The following is a 15,166-nucleotide window of genomic DNA, read 5'->3' on the forward strand; positions in this document are numbered from 1 at the left end:
TTTCAAAATAATAGTGCAAGCTTTACAAAGTATAGTAGCGCAACCTTTTTTGAAAGATTGAAATTTGTGGCTGTCAGGGTAAGTTAAATATTGTTTAAACTGAAATTTCAGAGCAACTTTTACTCATGGCTACTTACTTGACAGAGATGATTCCTCTAAGAGGGTTTCTGTTTCACAAGGCAAACAGTAAGTCTGGAAAAGCATAAAATTATTGTAAAGCCCTTCTTCTACTTTTAAAAGCCCATCAGATTTTCCTACAATAAGTAACCTCAAATTTACATGAGTTTTGATTTCTTGTTAACTCACTAATCTCTCAATATTAAATCCTATTAGAATTTTTGGTGCATTTCTGGCTAATCAGTTCACCATAGTAACTCCAAATACTCAGTGGTAAAAGCAGTAGAACTTCACCTACCGTCAATTTGCAATTGTCATTCTAGTCAAAAAGGTCTCCATTCAGTAGCATATCAAGCCAGTTCAACAGACTGTCACTGCCTCTAGATTTTTGTGGTTAAAATGCTGAAATGAGAAATCTACAAAAAGCTCTAAAACGTTTGGGTTTTGTTAAAAAAAAATTGTTCTGTAGCACAAAGTTATTTTTTTGCAATCAAAAAGGTACTTTATGAAAAGACCAAACATCCCAAAGTACAAACGTTGGAGGGGCAAAGTGACGAGATCCGCTCTTTGTTGCATATCAGTGTAAATGTCTTGGCTGTCCTGTCATCCTTTTATGATTTCAGATAAACCCAGTACACATCCATTCATGTTGCCATTTTAAGTGGTTGAAAATTTGTCTTTCTCAATGTTGACCTTCTGTAACCAGCTGGCTCTACTGTCCTCGTTTTGTGTTTGATTGTCTAGTCCGCTACATGTTGTCTCGAGCAGTACAAGGGAACGACAGAACAGCTTTGGCAAATGATCTCTATGAATCATGTCTGCCAAATCCGTCTGAACAAAAACAGAAAACAGACTACTATTATATGTCGTTGTTTTAACACTTTTTTCCTTGTGTCATGTTATCTCCACCCTCAATCTTGCAGAACGAGGACAAGGAGGCCCTTCTGGCATCAAAGAAGCCTAGCAAGACGCGACCGACGCTTGCCCGCGAGAAGAGTGCTGACTCTTCTTCAACCTCTTCATCAGCCTCGGCAGAAAAACAGAGACAAGAGGCTCGCAAGCGCCTGCTAGCTGCCAAGAAGGCTGCCTCGTTTCGCCAGAACTCTGCCACGGAGAGCGCAGACAGCATTGAAATTTACGTCCCCGAGGCCCAAACTCGCCTCTGAGAGAGAAGGACTAACAAGGACTAGTTCGTAGATCCGAGGACAGATAAGTTTGTTGGAGGAGAAGAAAAATGAGAAAAGAAAATCAGGGAGGATTTTGTCTGAGTGCAGAGGAGTTATGGTGAGTAAGGAAGGGCGTGTAGAGGAGCAATGCCAATGAATGGGTGTTTTGATATTTTTAACATAATCATAGGCTGGTCCTGCTTGAAACTGATAATGAAACATTTGTGGACCCAACAGACTACAGACTTATGAAGCAGAAGATTCCTCTTCTGAGGCTGCCAGGGAAGACCTCAGCTGATGAACTTTATCATTTCTTCTTACTTTTTCTTGATATCATAAAAATGTTAACGAAGGTATTATTATAACAGTTATAGGTTAAAAACTCTCCATGAAGACTGTTTTAAAAGTTCCTATATATTGGCTATAAGATTTATAAAGCAGACAGAACATAAGCATCAATGCTTCTGTCTCCCACTCTCTTGCTCTCTTCCCAGATCACTGGCCATCTTGTAGCTTTGCACAGCACCTCCTTGTGGCCATCATGCAAGTTGCACACAAATCCACCTATATATATATATGTATATATATATATGTCTTCCTTGTATTTATTTTTTCTTTAATTATTGATTTGGGCTGGGCAAGAATCGATTTAGATCAAGCTTTTCTGACTATTTTTGGTATGATGAAACAAAGTCCGATGTGAAAGATCATTTATGTAGTTCCTATAAACAAACAAAATCTTGTTTGAGTTTTTCTTGTGTTAAAGACTTTTGCGTTTAGTTTCTTAATGGTTTTTTTTTTTTTTTTTTTTTTTTTTTATGAAAGCACATATTAAACAAAGCCAGGCTAGAGGTTCTGTCACAATGGCTGTCCATAATGTGTTTTTTGTAGATGAAAAAACCTAATATACTTTTAGTTATTTTGTATTTTCCTTTCCTCTATTTCTTTTTTCCATTTCTGAGCTATGACTCCAGAAATATATAGGATATTTTCTGAACCATACAGACATTTAAGCGCGTTAAGGAAAATAATTGTGCATCAAAGTCATACATTTCAAAATAATCTCGGGCTCTGAAGTTGTGCAGCTGGGTAAGCGTGCTGGTTAACAGCAGGCGTTTCTTTTCCACTTCCCATCTACTAATCAACCCAACTTCACTTTATCCAGCTTTTTTCCACTCTACACAAAGATTACATTTTTCTGAACTTTCCTTAAATCATTACATGTATAAGTGATCGTCCTTTTAATCATATCCTTTTTAATCATTAGTGTTTGCTGTTTTTGTCTTTGAGGAATACAAAAGCCAAAGATAAGTACACTGTTTGAAATTCAGCTCATGTAATAAAATGTGAGTAGCAGGGAAACTCGATGGTTGACTGTGAAAACAGATGGGAGTGGATTTTACCCACAGCAACACATGTACTGCAGATTTAACATTTGGATATCCACAAGGCAGGAAGCCTGAACAGAACCGCCCAACAATGAGAACCACAACACAACACTACCCTATCTGACACAGAGTTAATTTCATGGAAAAGGATTGTTTCCAACCTCAGGAGGGCAACAGTGCTTGCATGTCAAACCAGTAGTCAGTTATCACATTCAATGAAAGAACAAAGAATCCTAATCCCTTTCTTGTTTTGCATTAAGGGACACACTGTGCTTTGCAAAAGTATTCATTCTGTTGGAGCCTTTTTACATTTTGTCATGTTATAACCACAAACCTATCAGAATTGTACGTGGTTCGACACAAAATAGAGCAGAACTGTAAAGTAGAAGAAAAATGATACACGGTGTTTAAAAAAGTAGAAATCTTGAAAAACTATGGGGTGCATTTTTGTTTGTAGTATTTCTATTTAATTTTCTGTAAAATCGCCATTCTTGCTTATGTCCTTGCCAGCTTTAAATGTGTAGATATGAAACTTGTGCCCATTCGTCTATGCATTTAGTTTCAGCCATGCTACCATTAACACAAACCAGCATCCCCACAACATAATGGTACCACCACCATGCTTCACAGTGGGGGTTGTATTACTTGTCTGCCACACCTATGTTATATGCAGGGCAAAAGTTCAGTTTTAGTCTCTTTCACCAAAAAACATTCCTCCACACGTTTGTTGTGTCCCCTTCTTTCGGCAAACTTTAGAGACTTCTCATGGTTTTCCAACATCAATGGCTTTCCACTCCCCACTCCTCCATAAAAGCCAGATTTGTGGAATGCACGACTAATAGTTGTCCTGTCTACAGATGCTTTCTGAGGTATAGGTCTCTGATCTTCTCCAGATTTACCATAAATGTGTTTGGCTGCTTCTGCTTAATGTTCTCCTTACCTAACCAGTCATCTTTTGGAAGGTTCGTAGTTTAGCCGTACTCGTTCACTTTTAAAGAAAGAGTTAAAACAGTGGCTCACTAGTTGTTTTATAGCCTAAGTCTGCTTTCAGCATCCAGACAGATATCTCTCAAACTTGGATTTATTTACTAATTGCATAGTCACCTCAGTTTGTATATAACTTGACAAAACGGAAAAAAAGTCACCGGTATGTGAATATTTTTGTGAAGCACTACATCTAAAAACATTCACATTTTGTCTAAATTCACTTTGTAGCTTGAAGATATTTGAAACAAAACGTCTCCATTTGTCAGTGTAACTCCCTAATGGGCACTTTGAGATTTTTACACCCTATCCCATCCATACAGTCACTAATGATGCACTTTCGATCTGCCACTGCTAAATGCTCTTCTATTCATGTGTCTGTTGTCAAGGCCTCTCTGCCATCAGCTATAACCCAAAGTTAAGCGTCTAGCTTTGAATTAGAAAAGCCCAACAATCTCCATTCTTCTCATGTTGTTGGTAAGAGCTTTCACTTGATGGCCGGCTATTATTTGCCTGTTGTGTTTGCTTGCTGTGGGTGACTCTCAGCAAGGAATATGGCTCAGAGGTGTCAATAGCCAGTCCCATGATTGGTATCAGTCTACCCCCCGTCCATTTGATTGGATGAGAGTAGACTGATAAACTGATGGAAAGCTTTCAGGTGCTTTTGTTAGCACCTGAAAGCCTTTTGTGTGACTCAAATGTTGTCATTAGCATGATTTGATTTTGGACTGGTTTCTAAATGGTAGAAGTTGATGCTTTCTACCATTCATTTCTTTTTGTCAAAGCAAGCTTATCTAGCTGTGTTTTATCTGCGGAACCAAGCTATTTATATTCAAGAGATCTTATGCAGTCACTGCCATCAATCAATCAATCAAATTTTATTTGTATAGCACATTTCAGCAGCAAGGCATTTCAAAGTGCTTTAATCATATCAAACACAGAAACACAATGCAACGTAGAATCAACAATCAAAACACAACATTAAGTAAAGTTCCATCAATAAAGTCATAATTGATTACGTTTCAAATACAATCCTAAACATGTTCTGTTTTATAATTCTCACATATCCTTTTCTGTTTTTGCGCATCATATTTTACCACCATATTTTTTTGTTGCACCAACTTTATACGAAACTCTCTGCCTTGAATGCTGGTAAAACACACTGGCATTTTAAATACACCCAGCGACAGACTGCAGGTAGAGCAAGCCAACATGTCTGTTTTTCTGTCATTTGGATACATGTGAAATGCCACGAGACATACTTGCAGAAACAAAGCAGAACCTTATCTCGAGCACATAAACAATGTTTTTCTCCAATAAACATAAACCTGGTACAGACAGACAGAGCTAGGCCTATTTCCTGGGTAGAGTATCCGTTGACCACATAGTTTCACTGCGCGGGGGCTGGGATGTTGCTGTAAAGAAAGTGATTTGGGGGTGATACTGATCCTCATGCATATGAGATTGATGCTTTCTACCATTCATTTATTTTCCCTCTTTTTTCTTCTCCTTTGTAACTCTCATAGTTGTTCCGTCACACCAAGTTTACACACTGGTTAGTTGTTCTATGATTTTTGGGTGGAGGAGGAAATGGATTTCACACAAGAGTTTGGAGTAAAAGTTTTAAAAATATTATTCCCAGTTTATACTGAGTTTCTCACCTCAAATTTCTTGACCGCATATTTTATTTCACAGACTTTTTTCCTGTTTCTTTTTTCTTTATTACATATGGATAAGCCAAGAGTAGTCTCATTGTTTCAAATTAATATCAATCATTTCTCTTTCTCTCTTCCCATCCAAACTTCTTCTGTTTTGCCTTGGTTTGAAGTGTCTCCAGAAGCTTCTTCATAAACTGAAATTGTTGTTGCTCTAAATGATTAAGCTCTTTATTTAAATTTTTTTAATAATGGTGAGATCTGCAATCGTTAACCTAAAGCTGTTCGTGAAGGATTACTGTCATTGACAATTATAAGTATTTGCCTATATGCATAAGAAGCAGCCTGTTGGTGTTTACTTTTTTTTCACACATTTTTACATTTTTAATTCTTTTAAAGTGTTTGTAATAACAGGAAAATGGATTCACATTTATTGCATATTGATTAAGACCTCTTTTTTTGGTTGTCTTTAAAAGTTCTGGCAAACAAGAGGCAAAATGCATCAAACCCTAGAAAATGATTTGAAGTCTCTGAAAGTCTGTAGGCCAAAAACACGACTGAAACCAAACAAGCTCTTTTTCCGTCTTTGCTTGGTTCGACTTGGCCATGAAATACGGGAGAGGGACGGAGGCCATGCTCATTCCAGCAGAGATATGATGTAGCAAAACGTGTCGACAAATAAATATTTTAATGAAGTAAGCACATATTTTAATGACTAGAATCTGTTTAGAGTACTATATAAGAAGTGTGTAATCCAGCGGAGCTGAATGAAAAGGGTTGTGCTGCGAGTGAGTATGTGGGCCTATTGTTTGGAGAGTATTACCTTTATTACTGTTCAACATACTCTGGTTACAAGAAAGTGTGCAATACAGAGTAAAGGGGTTCTTTGCTATTAAAAGGACACCGTCTTGCATCTCTCCCCTTGTGCTTCTTACAGTTATTGTCTGTACATAAGAATTAAACCAGATTAAATATTTCATCTTTTACAATATTGTAAACCTGTTTATACAGTTTCAAGGTTGTCGACATGTAAACTGCAGATGCGCAATGTTCAATAAAGTGCACAAAATACTTTCTCAAGCACTTTATCATGACTTTGTTTTGTTTTCTGCTTCCAAGGCCGTGCGTAAGTAGTCAGATTTTCCCCTGATTCAAAATGTGTTGGGGTTTTTTTGTGTGTACACACCAGTATTTGCCTACTGGGATGTCTTTACGTCAGGATCATACTCTGCTTTCCCTGATATGCACCAGTTTCTTAAATTTGTGTGAAGATATGCATAAATATTGGAGCATTACTGAATGAATGTTACAAAATCATGATGGGAGAGGACAATAAACATGTAAGTATGTAATAATCATGTTTATTTAGTTACAAAATATACAAATGATACACTTACATCTTACTTCCAAGCTGTTAGACTAGCCAGATGATATCAAAATTTAACTTTGCAGATACTTTTCTGCAGTATGGATGGGGAAGCTGGAAAGACGCATTGGGCTAAATACACCAGGTAATCCTGGAAGAAAAGCAGAGGTTCAAAATTGAGAAGCCATAGCCAGACTTGAAAATGTACAAACGCTCTCAATCCCATCTGACTGACCTTGAGCCATTTTTGTGAAGAATAGCCAAAAAAATTATTTGTTTATAGATGGTAAAGTGATACCCTAAAAGGATTTGCAGCTTAATACATATACACCCCACACGTTTCAGATATTCATTCTTTTTTCACTCTACAATCTCTGTGTGGAAAGGTTTAAGAGATATAAGTATCTATGAAATGGTAGACCGTCATATTACTGCCAAGGGTAGTTATTCACAAGGCTTTAATATTTTACTCATTGCATATTTGGTTAATTTGAGCTCTTGGTCTAGGGCCATATTGTAGCAGACCTATAACAGTTGAACCAGTAATCGATGGAAAGGAACTATTCCGAAGAGTTCAAATAATAATTTTTCATTTTGCTGCTACTTTTCTAACATTTGTTTTTATTGACATCACCTTATTCTAGAAACGACAGTTTATTCCACACATTTTTATGATTTATGTAACGTGAGCATACACATTGTTACGTAAAATAACAGGAACCGTTTTCGACAAGGATAATTAGCAATCTCTTTCTAAATTTTTTTTTTTTTAAACTTACAGCGTATAAGAACTGTAAACATCCAGAAAAAAAAAACCGTACCATTCTTTCTTTGACCCACAAACGTTATATTTTGAATGAAAAGGTTCTCCCGTCCATCACAACAACACGAAACCAGACCGCTGTCCGAAGAAGAACTGCGATTGGCCGACCGTTCTCCAGGAGCAGCAATCCGGGAAAACGATTGGCTGACAGCCGTCAGTGGAGGCGGGCCCACTTCAGCTGCGACTGTCAAGATTGGCAAAGCGGTGGCTGCTGCTGCTGTATGCAGGTAAAAGGAGCAAGCGACAAGAGGAAAAACAAGACCTGGAAAACCTTCATCCTGGCAGAAAGCGAGTAGTGCAATGGGAACGTGGGAGCCCTTTTGTGCTAAATAGTGTGAGGAGAAGAGGTTTTAAATTCGCGTGTGAAACTGCAACACCTCCTGGTAGCCTTAGCGGAAAGTGTCGCTTTGTGAGTGGAAGCAACTTGGACAGCTGCGTGTTTTCAAGAGGAGCCATCAACAAAGAATGAAAGCGTTGAAACGAGGTGAGCGCCAACCTGACCGTGCTTTCTAATATATCCCATTGACTTTAACAAATAATAATAATCATTCCCAGAATTGTGCGTCTGCTGGCTCTGTCTGGCTTTTGCCGTGGACTCTTGCCTGGTATGCAGAGGGTTTGGTTTTTTTTTTTTGTTGCGAGCAAATGCAGCGTGTGTTTGTGTTTGAATTTGGAGGGACAGCTAGCCAGCTAGTTGTGTGTCTGTCTGTCTGTCGCTCTCTCTTTCTCTCTCCCTCTCTCTCTCCTGAGGCAGGCGTGCTGTCCATCTGGCGGAGCTGCATGCGGGAGGCTGTGCGTTTCTCCCTGCCTCCTTTGTGCGCTCCAGATGGCTCGGTTACCATTTTTTTTTTTTATCACAGCAGTTTCAGACATGTGTATATATTTCTCAAACTAATTTGTTGCATATTGATTCATTAACAGAAAAGTTTCAATGACTTCTTTATCTTAAACTTTATTTTTGAACGATTTTCCTGCTACCTATGTGTGTGTGTGTGCGTGCGTGTGTGTGTATTTGTAAAAACAAGAAGTTGGTTTGTTTGCAGCAGCAGTGATTTACCACACAGCTGCTGCTGGTGGTGTGACTTTTTCTTTTATCTTTGATGTATTTTCTTAGCTGATTAAATCCCATTCATTTGCTGCTTCAGTTTTTAAGATAAAGCCCTACTGTCGGTATAGGCCAGCAGTAGAGTTGTAGGATCACGTACAGCACGTTTCTTCAGGGGACTGTCCTGACCACATGAAAAGAGCTCTGTGGTCTGCGATTGTATCCGTGATACAAAAGTAGCATTTTTCAGCATATATATATATATTTCTACTTCTTCTAACACGTGTGCTGCTTTCCTCTGTGGAGTCCAAGATGAACATTTTGCACATGTGTGCGGAGCAAAACGGCACTTCCGTCTTTGCATGGTCAATAGGTTCCTGGGCCCACTTGGCTGCTGTGATGTTGATATGCACACAATCTCCTTTGTGAGGACAGGCGCTGCCCCCGGGGGTCAGGTTTCAACCCAGCTCCCAGAGAAAGACATTTACTGCATTCTGTGGCCCACCCCTTTGGGATCGGGCATGCTCCATTTTGTGGGGAGTTTTCCTCCTCTGACCCACTGTGGATTAAAAGGAGAGGTGGGTTCAGTCTAAAATAAATAAATAAATTGTAGAGAGAAAAAAAAAAAAGCAGTTGGTCAAAATGGTTCTCAATGCAAACATCACTTTGGGATAACTTGCATGTAAAGTAGTAACCAATTAGGTTTAAATACTCTTTCTGTTCCTTTCATTTTTCCTCTCGCGACTAGAGTTTAGGTTGTGTGTGAGGTAATGTTTTGCTAATTGATCCAAAATCATAACTAGAGGTGCACTGAGAAGTGTGCTGATGACTGCTCTGTTTTTCAGCCTGATTTTTGTTGGGTGGGGGTGGGAGGAGAGAGTTTCTCTGAACAGTGGGCGCTACCAGATCGCCCTTTCAACTCCTGTTTTTTGGGTGGAAGAAGAAACTCGAAGTTGACTGCTGGGTGTTTTTTTTTTTTTATAAAGTAAATGAATCTAGGGACATATTTCATTAGGACTGCAAGTTATGCGAGAGTAAGACTTTAAGAAGACAACAGGAAGGCTGGAAACTGTTGCACCAAATGTTAATTTTTTTTAAATATATTTTGTCTTGGAACATGTTGGATTTCTAATAAACCTCACAGTTAAGGTCTTTTTTGAGAGAGAGAGAGAATATAGGTGACTGTAGTGTTTAGCAAGGCTTGCCACACTAATCCCAAATGTAAAACTCTTGAAGTGTTTTAAAAAGTCAATGTATTAATTTTTGTCTTTGCTTAAAGACAGTAAAGATCCATGGAGAATTGTTATCAGCAGGAAAGGTTGGGGGAAAGCAGAACTATCTCTTTTAAATTACAGTTCAAATCAGAAACAAATTATGTCTGGGAAAAAAAGAAACTATACAGGTCTAGTTTATATCCGTGTACCTTTAATCATGGCTACTTTTGTTCCCACCAAGTTCTTGTTGAAAGATTCGTGTTAAAAACAACTTGTCTTCTCCCCAGCTCTGCAGGATAACCACCATCCCGAGCAGGAGCACTCTTCGGCCGTGTCGGACAGCGATGACGGCTCCCCGCTCGACCTGTCAGGGAGAGGGGTCCTCGGGAAGCGCCGTCGCCGCGGCAACCTGCCCAAGGAGTCAGTTCAGATCCTCCGCAGCTGGCTGTACGAGCACCGCTTCAACGCATACCCATCGGAGCAGGAGAAGCTCAGTCTTTCGAACCAGACTAAACTGTCTGTGCTGCAGGTGAGATGATTTATTTATTTTCTACATTTTTTGTATACATGTGACGTTTTCAGAACCTGCCAGAGGATTGCGATTTTTCTTGTTTCTGCTATTTGTTGAGTTATGTCATCTAACGCTGGGGGGGGGGGAAATAGCATTTCTTGATGACATTCATCTGAAACTTACTACTTGTGTAATTTCAGGACAATATCTTATGTAATTGAAATGCGTGAAGACAGACTGAGGGCACGGTGACTGATGGTGCTGCAGTCACTACTAGCATTCTCCCACCCTTCTTTTTCTCACTTTGTTGCATCAGTAGTAGACATTTCCTCTTTCCTTCTCAACACACAGGCAGATTACAGAGTAGCAGGAGGCGGCAGCAGTTCCTTGTTATGTAGTCAGTTCACTGGAATGCGTTTGGCTGCCTTCTCTGTGGCTCAGCATATTTCAGCTCAGACCTTCATTATTGCCAGCTGTCTGAGCACTCTCGGCTCTCTTTTTTTTTTTCTCCTCCCGTACTAGTAGAGGGAGTATTTAAGACTTCGGCAAAAGACTTGGATGGAAAAGGAGTGATTGCATAGATTTTAGATCTTGTGGAATAATTTATTTTATTTAATTTATTTTTTTTTAGTTTTTGACAGTGCTTTGCAAATGTATTCATCCACTTTTTTTCAGATTACAACCAGAAACTTGAATGCATTCTGTTGGGAGCTTTCAACATTTACAATTAAAGTTTGGGTTAAAATTGTGGAGAAATTACAAATTGGGTTAAATCATAAAATCCTATTTGAACATCTGACTGTGTGTCACAGCAAGTAAACCCTCACAAACACAAACACTGCTCTTGGAATACAACATTAACATTTATAAAATGCTTCTAATTTAGTAACAGCAACCTAAGATGGGCACCACTTGTTAATTGCAAACCTTAGGCACAGTTGTCGAGGAAATAGTTTACATATATCATCTTATTCAAATAGCTTTCGAAAGTTTGTTTCAAAAAGAAAGTGTTTCCTATTTTGTGAGTAATTTTTGTCTGTTTTCTCAGATCTGCAACTGGTTCATCAATGCCCGCCGCCGCCTTCTGCCTGATCTGCTTCGCAAGGATGGCAAAGATCCCACCAAGTTCACCATCTCCCGTAAGATCGTCGGTAAAACCGAGGCCCATCAGTCAAACAGAGGCGAAGCCGGCTCTCCCGAAATCAGTGCCTCCGCTCACTGCCCTCAGCCGCGTCCATCGGTAATCCGCTCCACGCCCGCTTTGGACCTTAGCCTACTGGGGAACACGGCGACGGCCATCCTCACCGGAGCGGGCTATCCTGGAAAGGAAGGGTGTGTGCAGGCACTCATGAAGCTGGACACGCAAAGCCTGTTGAGGGAAGCCGATGAAAGAGGCGCCCACTCAGCTGACCCAACAACAGGCATCACTGTAGCTGCAAGCCACTCCAGCGGCCTTCTCAACACGCCTCCCCCGACTCCACCCGAGCTCTACCCGGGTCACGACTTCAGTGACCTGAGGCTGCTGGTTGATGCCGCTCTACAGAGAGCTGCAGAGCAGGACCTGCTCAAGGAGAGCCAAAGCAAACCAGCAGAGCCTTTAAATGCCATACCGGTGGGTGCAAACGAAAAGGGCCCAACCCCGCCTCCAGAGGAACAGGTCATGCATCCTTCCAGAGTGCAGAGTCTGATGGAGAAGGCCATGTCTGTTCCAGAGCCGGTCAAATCTCCAACAGTTGCTGCTCCACTTTTGCTCCCAGCCTCCAGGTTATCCCCTCTACCAGTAAACAAAGTGATGTGGAGCCCCTTAGATAAAGACACTGTCAGAGCATCCAGCCCAAACCAACCTTGTCTCATCCCAGCACACCTACCAGCTGTAGTGCCAGTATCTGCCATCATCCTGGGGCAACCAGAGCTACAGAAACCTGCTGCCTTCCTAGCCGTTAACCCAAAGTCACCTCCAGCCTCATGTCCTATGAGTGCGTCTAATCCAGCAATGAGACCTGTCTCCATACAAACCCCTTCAGCCCAGTCAGCCACCTCAGATTCCCCCCCAGCAGCAGCTGTTGCATCTCTATTGACGTCTAGAGGAGACCTGCCCCACCTCCCGTTCCACAAGCCCCCCTCGATCCCTGTGACTCCCCCCACCGTGCTGCCCACTTCACCCTCGGTCTCATCCGCATCTTCACCACCAGCGGTCCCGCCTCTCCTGAGCCTCGCCTCCCACCTCGCTCCTCATACCTCAGGGAGCAGCGGCTCAGCCATGGTGCCGAAGGTTTGGGGCATGGTTCACGCCAACGCCAGGCAGGCCAGTTCACTCCAAGTGGTACAGACCCCCATCAGCACGGTGTGGGGGCCGCAGCACAGCCTGCACACGCTGAGTGAAGCTGTCAACTAGAAGCTGTTGCTGTTTTTTTTTCTTCTTCTTTTTTATGTAAAAATCTGAGGAAAAAAGTAAGGACAGGTGTGTTTTATACGGCTGGACTTTAACGTTTATAGGAGAATGTATCTTGGTCGGCCCCTTGACGAAAAGCCTGAGCTTGGCATGAGTTGGAACTTTTATCGTTTACCACAGAGAGGAAGGTAGAGACCGTATCATTCCTACACTCTTGATGCCATTCTGCAACGGATTTTGATGTCATTCTGGGATTTTGGGGTGTTACAAGAATGATCAAATAGGAAAGAATTCCTGAATTGTACAAACATTTACCAGCCTTTCCAGTAGCAGCGCTGGACTTTAGTGAATGTAAAAAAACAAAACAAAAAAATGTGACCTCTCTGGATATGAACTCTGCTGCCCTTTATTCAATCTTCTGGATAAAAAGCACAACATTTTCTTAGAACTCTTTTAGTAATGTGCATTTAAAATGTTGAAGTTGTTTTTCTTGTCTTTTTTTTTTCTTTTTTATAAAATGAGCCTGTAAATTTTTTTCTGACATGGTTCTCTGCTTTTTTTCTCCCCCTGCATTTGGAAACCTGAGCCAAAGAAAAATCGTTTTTTTTTTTTTTTCTGACTTTTTCTAAGTCAGTGACTCCCTTGATCCTCCTTACGGCCAAGCGGTTTCATGAATCGTCATCTCAGCTGCTCTGTGCATACTTTCTAGCACAAATGCATCATTTACTCTTTACCGTTGGGAAGTTTCTAGTATTTTCAGTTTCCATTTAAAGCAGGTGTGTAGGTTGCTTTCTGTTGGAATCCCTCTCGATCTTCCTTTGGAGACCCGATGCGTCGCCCAGAGTTCCCTGACGTTTGTGAGGCCTTAAGAGTTTCTGTTTCTCTGATCCGAATGTCGTAACGGAAATCGATATTTCATACAGGTTCTCGACAGAGCAGATGTAGCACATCTTTTTTTTTTTGTACGTCTAAAGCAAAAGAGGTTTTTCCACATCTGATAGTTTAAAAGTGGCTTCTACAGAGTTTCTGCTAATCCATGCAGATGTAGTTTCTGTGAAACTGTCTCTCACCCCCCCACCCCCCAAACATTTTATATTGGTAGCTGTGAGTGTCTGTGTGGGAGTTTGGCAGAAGGCTGGACTCCTTTCTGGTCAATACTGTAGCACAATTATTGATTAATGTTTACCAGGTCACAAAGCTGTGTTTAGTTCAGTTCTGTTGTATTAGTGTGAGTGGTTGTGGACAGAAGAACATATGTTTGGGACTTACTTTTACTTTTGCCGAGCAATGAACACTGCCACCATTCCAAAAAAAAAAAAGCCCTCCAAACCTTTCTCCCATATTTTCTTCACCGTGTTCCACTCTGTGCCACAAAGTTAAGGTTAATGTTTGCTTTGGTTGCAGAAGCAGAGTAGACCGGTGTTCATTTTATACCTCAGTTGTACACAACCGATGTCGGGCATAAGTTATAGTTACATTTTTCAAACTGCATAAATACACTGTGATCATGCCTTTGAGGTCATAATACTGGGAAAGGCGAGGTTTTAGATGTAAGCTGACACTTCTGAGAAAAAAAACAATGTGCTAATGTAAATATGTGGAAGGTCAAGGTTTTACTTTTATTTTATTTTTTTTGTTCTTATTTACTAGCATGAGATTAATTCTCAAAATGTAGTTCCTGTCCAACCAAATGCATTTTGAACATTTTTTTTTTCAAGTTCATGTTACAAATTATGACTCCAGGCAGTGTGACTGGCTGCTGTGCCTTAAGCCTTTGAATGAGGGAGAAAGTCCCAGTTTTCTTTTTTTTTTTTCTTACTTTTTTTTTTTTTTAAATATGTATTAAAAACTCAATAGTCTGTGCAATATACGCCTTAAACTTTAAATGTCTGTTTTTTTTGTATGAACATTTCAAAGAAATAAAGGTTCAGTTTTTTTTCATATATACATTTCACTTTTTTATTTTTTTTATCCTTACTGAAAAAATGTGCTTTATTCAGCTCACTGGCTTTATGGTAACAATGGTTAATTATCAAATCTGGTAATATAAATGGATCTGGTTTACTTTTCATGACAAACTGATTTTTTGTACCCTCAAGTTGCTGGTGATTAAGACATTTAAAAATGATGCAATCTCACCCTTTAAGTGCAACACCGCACCATTATTCTGAGGCCTTCAACTCTTAAAGCTTGTGAGTTCTTCTAAAATGTGCTGTATCTAATTTTGTACCTATTCTATTCGTTCTTTGGTACTACAGCTATACGGACATCCAAGACTTTGATTGCACTTTGCTAGAAGTTTGAGTCTGAATTAAATCATCTTTTAAATGGCAGAATATCAGTTAAGATACTGAAAAGCATTTTTCAATTTAAATTGTCAATATTGAACTTGGTTAAAAAAAAAATTAGATATTGTGGCGGAGAATCCAATAAACACTTTCATTTTTCTAGAAAGGATTAAACATTTCACAAAAGTTTAAAAAAGCTAGTTTTAAATGAGTAACA

General features: G+C 40.0%; 2 protein-coding genes and 2 long non-coding RNA genes across 9 annotated transcripts in view; 2 read left to right on the forward strand and 2 right to left on the reverse strand.

Annotated features, from left to right (window-relative positions):
* dlgap4b (discs, large (Drosophila) homolog-associated protein 4b) overlaps positions 1 to 2,589 on the forward strand; it is a 112,008-nt gene extending 109,419 nt beyond the window's left edge. For 4 of the 6 annotated variants that reach the window (XM_028002163.1, XM_028002166.1, XM_028002165.1 and 1 more), the window contains one exon: positions 1,041 to 2,589. In XM_028002163.1, coding sequence (XP_027857964.1) covers positions 1,041 to 1,283 — 243 coding nt within the window. In that variant the 3' untranslated portion in view covers positions 1,284 to 2,589. The remainder of the gene's footprint in view (positions 1 to 1,040) is intronic. The other 2 variants (XM_028002167.1, XM_028002168.1) reach the window with 1 other exon arrangement.
* LOC114135166 (uncharacterized) lies at positions 2,168 to 4,625 on the reverse strand. Its single transcript, XR_003593551.1, has 2 exons — positions 4,330 to 4,625; positions 2,168 to 4,295 (listed from the first exon to the last, which is right to left on the reverse strand). It is a non-coding gene; the product is annotated as an uncharacterized LOC114135166 (long non-coding RNA).
* A 73-nt stretch (positions 4,626 to 4,698) lies between these two features.
* Positions 4,699 to 7,573, reverse strand: LOC114135168 (uncharacterized). Its single transcript, XR_003593552.1, has 2 exons — positions 7,498 to 7,573; positions 4,699 to 6,827 (listed from the first exon to the last, which is right to left on the reverse strand). It is a non-coding gene; the product is annotated as an uncharacterized LOC114135168 (long non-coding RNA).
* A 122-nt stretch (positions 7,574 to 7,695) lies between these two features.
* Positions 7,696 to 15,056, forward strand: tgif2 (TGFB-induced factor homeobox 2). Its single transcript, XM_028002170.1, has 3 exons — positions 7,696 to 7,983; positions 10,046 to 10,287; positions 11,318 to 15,056. The coding sequence occupies exons 1-3, from the start codon at positions 7,965 to 7,967 to the stop codon at positions 12,662 to 12,664; spliced, it is 1,608 nt and encodes a 535-aa protein (XP_027857971.1). The 5' UTR covers positions 7,696 to 7,964; the 3' UTR covers positions 12,665 to 15,056.
* The last annotated feature ends 110 nt before the right edge of the window (positions 15,057 to 15,166 follow it).

Source organism: Xiphophorus couchianus, chromosome 20 (assembly GCF_001444195.1).
Source record: "Xiphophorus couchianus chromosome 20, X_couchianus-1.0, whole genome shotgun sequence".
Taxonomy (NCBI): domain Eukaryota; kingdom Metazoa; phylum Chordata; class Actinopteri; order Cyprinodontiformes; family Poeciliidae; genus Xiphophorus; species Xiphophorus couchianus.

Bases quoted from the DNA above. Each gene is read 5' to 3' on its own strand.
- tgif2 (XM_028002170.1), top strand. The intron at 10,288-11,317 runs GTGAGATGATTT...CTGTTTTCTCAG, and splicing joins CTAAACTGTCTGTGCTGCAG to ATCTGCAACTGGTTCATCAA.